The sequence below is a fragment of the Pinus tabuliformis genome, chromosome 8, assembly GCF_031772625.1.
Source record: "Pinus tabuliformis cultivar Carrire ecotype Pingquan chromosome 8, CPIR1, whole genome shotgun sequence".
Taxonomy (NCBI): domain Eukaryota; kingdom Viridiplantae; phylum Streptophyta; class Pinopsida; order Pinales; family Pinaceae; genus Pinus; species Pinus tabuliformis.
The window spans coordinates 1,725,645,264-1,725,651,204 of record NC_142294.1 but is presented as its reverse complement, the minus strand read 5'-3'; the positions used below and the strand labels follow the sequence as shown (position 1 = coordinate 1,725,651,204).

At 41.0% G+C, this 5,941-nt stretch overlaps 1 protein-coding gene and 1 pseudogene across 1 annotated transcript; one reads left to right on the top strand and one right to left on the bottom strand.

Annotated features, from left to right (window-relative positions):
• The first annotated feature begins 3,022 nt into the window (after positions 1-3,022).
• Positions 3,023-3,547, top strand: LOC149242984 (UDP-glycosyltransferase 72B1 pseudogene; annotated as a pseudogene).
• A 1,293-nt stretch (positions 3,548-4,840) lies between these two features.
• LOC149242983 (putative fasciclin-like arabinogalactan protein 20) lies at positions 4,841-5,578 on the bottom strand. The gene has a single exon (XM_089371089.1). The coding sequence runs from the start codon at positions 5,576-5,578 to the stop codon at positions 4,841-4,843; it is 738 nt and encodes a 245-aa protein (XP_089227215.1).
• Between the last annotated feature and the right edge of the window lie 363 nt (positions 5,579-5,941).

The window sequence follows — 5,941 nt, the reverse complement described above, 5'->3', positions numbered from 1 at the left end:
GATAGTAAAGATACATGGACAGGGTATCTCTAGAACATGACATCATGCTCTTGAGTAACAAATCTAAAAGAAATCTGTATAAACAAAACAAATACATTTCCAACTGGCTTATCACATATTTCCTTAAAATTTGTGATAGATAACTTACCATAAACAATCCAAAACTCAAACTGGACTGGACGATCTCTTATATCTAAACAAGACTGGGGACTTGAGGCTGTTGTGCAAATTACTGCATACACATTCCATGACAACCTGTACTACAAACTTTCAAATATAATCTGAGCTCCCATATCCCTCTCAAGGAATTATAAGTTTTTCTCCAGCATAGATGGTGTCATCAGTGTACTTATTTGCAGATTTTATTTGATCAACTGAAACCTGCACTCAACCAAGGAAACAGAACCAGTTACACAAGACTTATACAATGGATAGAAGGGAACAAGATGGCAACTTTAGTTTCACATGCATTCAAAAAGCTGAACAACAACTACGCTAAGAAATCCTCTACAATAAGGTGGAACAAAGAATAAAGATACTTGATAAATACAGTGAGACCACTCACCAAAATACAAGAGTTCAATACAACGATAAAGCTTATTAATAAACGCAGGGTAGCATTGTCATGCAGGGCACACCAATCACCCATTTGCTACATGAGTTTCCAAAGAATCACTGGACTCTGGCATGATTAGCATTCAACTTGCATTTTATGAGATAGTAAAGAAACATGGACAGGGTATCTCTAGAACATGACATCATGCCCCTGAGTAACAAATCTAAAAGAAACCTGTATAAACAAAACAAATACATTTCCAACTGGCTTATCACATATTTCCTTAAAATTTGTGATAGATAACCTACCATAAACAATCCAAAACTCAAACTGGACTGGCTGACCTCTTATATCTAATCAAGACTGGGGACTTGAGGCTGTTGTGCAAATTACTGCATACACATTCCATGACAACCTGTACTACAAACTTTCAAATATAATCTGAGCTCCCATATCCCTCTCAAGGAATTATAAGTTTTTCTCCAGCATAGATGGTGTCATCAGTGTACTTATTTGCAGCTTTTATTTGATCAACTGAAACCTGCACTTAACCAAGGAAACAGAACCAGTTACACAAGTCTTATACAATGGATAGAAGGGAACAACATGGCAGCTTAGTTTCACATTCATGAAATGAACACTGTTTATTTACTTGTGGAAAATAACTGTTAAATAGTCCAATTGAGAGGCAAATGCCAGTATGCAGCTTGCATTTTTTATTATCAAAAGAAGTTAAAGCTTGTTATGCATACCAAATGACAAATACTAATCATTCACATCGCAATATGGGTTGGAAATTAATAATTCTGGAGGCACCAAATACACGCCTTCAATACAACGATAAAGCTTATTAATAAACGCAGGGTAGCATTGTCATGCAGGGCACACCAATCACCCATTTGCTACATGAGTTTCCAAAGCATCACTGGACTCTGGCATGATTAGCATTCAACTTGCATTTTACGAGATAGTAAAGATACATGGACAGGGTATCTCTAGAACATGACAACGTGCCCCTGAGTAACAAATCTAAAAGAAATATGTATAAACAAAACAAATACATTTCCAATTGGCTTATCACATATTTCCTTAAAATTTGTGATAGATAACCTACCATAAACAATCCAAAACTCAAACTGGACTGGACGATCTCTTATATCTAAACAAGATTGGGGACTTGAGGCTGTTGTGCAAATTACTGCATACACATTCCATGACAACCTGTACTACAAACTTTCAAATATAATCTGAGCTCCCATATCCCTCTCAAGGAATTATAAGTTTTTCTCCAGCATAGATGGTGTCATCAGTGTACTTATTTGCATATTTTATTTGATCAACTGAAACCTGCACTCAACCAAGGAAACAGAACCAATTACACAAGTCTTATACAATGGATAGAAGGGAACAAGATGGCAACTTTAGTTTCACATGCATTCAAAAAGCTGAACAACAACTACGCTAAGAAATGCTCTACAATAAGGTGGAACAAAGAATAAAGATACTTGATAAATAGAGTCAGACCACTCACCAAAATACAAGAGTTCAATACAACGATAAAGCTTATTAATAAACACAGGGTAGCATTGTCATGCAGGGCACACCAATCACCCATATGCTACATTAGTTTCCAAAGAATCACTGGACTCTGGCATGATTAGCATTCAACTTGCATTTTACGAGATAGTAAAGATACATGGACAGGGTATCTCTAGAACATGACATCATGCCCCTGAGTAACAAATCTAAAAGAAACCTGTATAAACAAAACAAATACATTTCCAACTGGCTTATCACATATTTCCTTAAAATTTGTGATAGATAACCTACCATAAACAATCCAAAACTCAAACTGGACTGGACGACCTCTTATATCTAATCAAGACTGGGGACTTGAGGCTGTTGTGCAAATTACTGCATACACATTCCATGACAACCTGTACTACAAACTTTCAAATATAATCTGAGCTCCCATATCCCTCTCAAGGAATTATAAGTTTTTCTCCAGCATAGATGGTGTCATCAGTGTACTTATTTGCAGTTTTTATTTGATCAACTGAAACCTGCACTTAACCAAGGAAACAGAACCAGTTACACAAGTCTAGAAGACTACAACATCGCAGCTTAGTTTCACATGCATTCAAAAAGCTGGAACACATATCCCCATATTAAACCACATCCTAATCAGAGAGTTGCTATGATTGACAATCCAGGCCATGACATTGCCACATCACATATACACTACATCCACTTTAATTATAATTTCTTTTTGACGGGCCTTCCGCTGATTCTCGGAATAGATTTGCCAGACCCTCTTCTATATAGATCTGATATTTCATTCAACTGGTTCATTCAACATTCCCTTCGGCTTCAGAAAGCTCATGGAATTCTGATAAACACATGCCAAGAAATGGAACCAGCACAAATAAAAGCTCTCAAGGAAGGAAGGTTCTGAGCGCTGTTGAAATGACCCCTTGTATTTATCCCGTTGGGCTGCTAATAGCTTTTTCTCTTTCAGAATCTGAAGAGAAGTTTGAGAAGGAGGGCTGCCTCAAATGGCTAGACCGCCAGCCCGCCTCGACAGTTCTGTTCGTTTCTTTTGGGAGCCGCGACACCCTGTCGGAGAATCAGATTCAGGAACTAGCTTTGGGGCTAGAAGCAAGTGTGCAGCGGTTCCTTTGGGTGTTGCGTAAGGAGCCTCCTCCTCCAACTGAATCCACTATGACTACCGAAGCAGATATGAGGGAGGTTCTACCTGAGGGTTTCGAGACTCGAATCCAGGACCGTGGATTTGTGGTGGATTCATGGGCGCCTCAGATTGCTGTCCTCTCTCATCCATCCACAGACGGTTTCCTTTTTCATTGCGGTTGGAATTCAACGATCGAAGGCATCTTACATGGAGTGTCGATGATCGCTTGGCCTCTCTTTGCTGAACAGAGAATGAATGCCTTCCTTCTAGTGAAGGAGATGAAGGTGGGCATTGAAGCGTAGAAGGGCGCAGATGCATTGGTGAAGAGAGAGGAAGTGGAAAGAGCGGCGAGGGAATTAATGGAAGGAGAGGGGGAATGGAAATGAAGAAGGGGATGGCAAAATTGAGGGGAAGGCCCATCATTGAGTGACAACTGTCTGAAGGATGGAAAACATCACGAAAATGGTTTCTAAAAAGCGCAATATTCTCAACTGCCTACGACATTCCAATAATCTGAACCGCCTACAACATTTTTCACCGACGATCTAATGGCTAGAGTTTATTCCATCGTCTAACAATCGATCTAAAGGGCCATAACGAGACAGCACGGCATGGAGGGGAGTTCCTTTCAGAGGGAACGCCTTACGGCGTAAATATTTCCGAACTCCTGAAAGGGTATACCTATCCACTCTTAAAACTATTTTGCAGATGGTGCAAGGCTTTATGAACCACAACCCCATGCCAGAATTCAAAGAGTTCACTCACGCAGTTGCATAAGCATTCGTGCCATAATCCTAGATTTACTTCTCTGAGCCCATTAGACTTGAATGCTATTCTTCGACACAAAAAATTGCAGACTTCTTCATGCATGGAAAATATCAGTGCTAAATGGTGTTCAGCATCCTTGTAATTATGATAAATTTCAGGTGATTGAATTACGATATAACTTTCAGGCAATTTAATTTGATTTGCAGATTCCAAAACATTTTAGTAATCAAATTTCCTTAATATTCTGCAATCTTGAATTTCATTACGTGTGCTCTTAACAACGCTCAGCAGACTTTGCTAGTTTCGATCAGAAGATTGCACCCTCACATTTCTTTGAAGGATCTGGATGAAATGGCATGTTTATTATTATTACTGGCAATGCAGTATCTATGGCGATCTGGCCTCTTCTGTGAATTCTACTCGTTTACTGGCATTCCATTTTAGTTTCTCTTTGAACCATCTCAGCTCTATGGTTGTTTCCCATTGATAAAGAAAATCCATGGCTTAAGGAGATTCTCATGACAGAGAAAAGAATTGAAAGCGCGAAGTCATACTTGACATACAGAAAATTAAGAAACCATGAAAGAAAAGAATTAAAGGAATCAGAACCATTATATAAATTGCCATTGTTCCATTACAGTTCAAGCAAAATGTGGCTTCTTGATAGAGGAACATAACATGCTGCATTCATAGACATTTAATTGCTTGCTTCCTGGACATGATTTCTCATGGATACCACTGTACTCAAATTGCAAAGGCAAAATACATCACAAATACACAGACAGCAACTAAAATAAAAGAATCTTTAGCTCCTTATTGACCTACTACTACTCATGATGATCACCAGTGCTGCTGTTTCTGTAAAACCCCATCTGATCCTCTGAGCTCATCAAGAGGGACCGAAGAATCTCGCTGCTGTCGCTGGAAGCCCACTCCATCGGATCCACAGAGCTTATGAGCGGCCGAAGAATCTCATGCACGACTATCCATCTGTTGCTGAAAACATCCGCAATCTTTATACCCACATAATTGACAGAGAAGGGTTTGCTGTCGCTCACAGCCAGCGATCGCCCGTGGAGGAGAGTCTTCAGTCTTGTGCCCGCCGGAAGCTGCACCAGATCTGCCAAAGGCAGCCTCATGTTGGGAACCACATGGTACCTCACATTGTTCGAAAATTCTTGGCCTTCGCTTGAGAAAACGGAATCGTCGCTGAGAGTAAAGATGGTGAGGTTTTGCAGGCGCAGAAGCTCAGGGGACTTGATGCGCATGGCCAAGGCGAGGATGTTGTAACCGCGATCTCTAAGACTGAGCGCTGCATCTTGCAGCATGAAGAGCGTTATGACATTCAGGGGATGATCAGGACCAAGACTAGTTGATGATGATGGTGATGGTGACATCATTGCAGGAACAGGGGCTCCCGCAGTTGTGTCATAATTACTGTGATCAAGATCAAGATCAAGAAGCAGCTTGTCGACGCCATGGATCGCTAACAGCCCGTCATTGATAATGTCAGGATGCGAGAGAAGAACTCCATTAATGTACACTGGATGATACTCGGCCGGCATCTGAGTGGAGGGAGAGATGGAATCTTGGCGGCCACCTCCGTGAGAATTACCTGTGACGACGAGGCTGCAGTGGGCGGCAATGGCTTCTAGGTTTGTTCCGTTGGGCAGCTTTTGCAGATCGGCGTAGGTGAAGAGGCCCTTGGCGATGTGGTGGGAGAAGGCCCATCATTGAGTGACAACTGTCTTAAGGATGGAAGACGATCTAATGGCTAGAGTTTATTCCATCGTCTAACAATCGATCTAAGGGCCCATAACCAGACAGCGCGGCATGGAGGGGAGTTCCTCTCAGAGGGAACGCCTTACGGCGTAACAAGATTCTCGGTTGGAATTCTGTGTGGCCAAAAGAATATTGAGTTACGAAGT

Coding starts and splice junctions, on each gene's coding strand:
- LOC149242983 (XM_089371089.1), bottom strand. CDS start 5,578: ATGCCGGCCGAGTATCATCCAGTGTACATTAATGGAGTTCTTCTCTCG.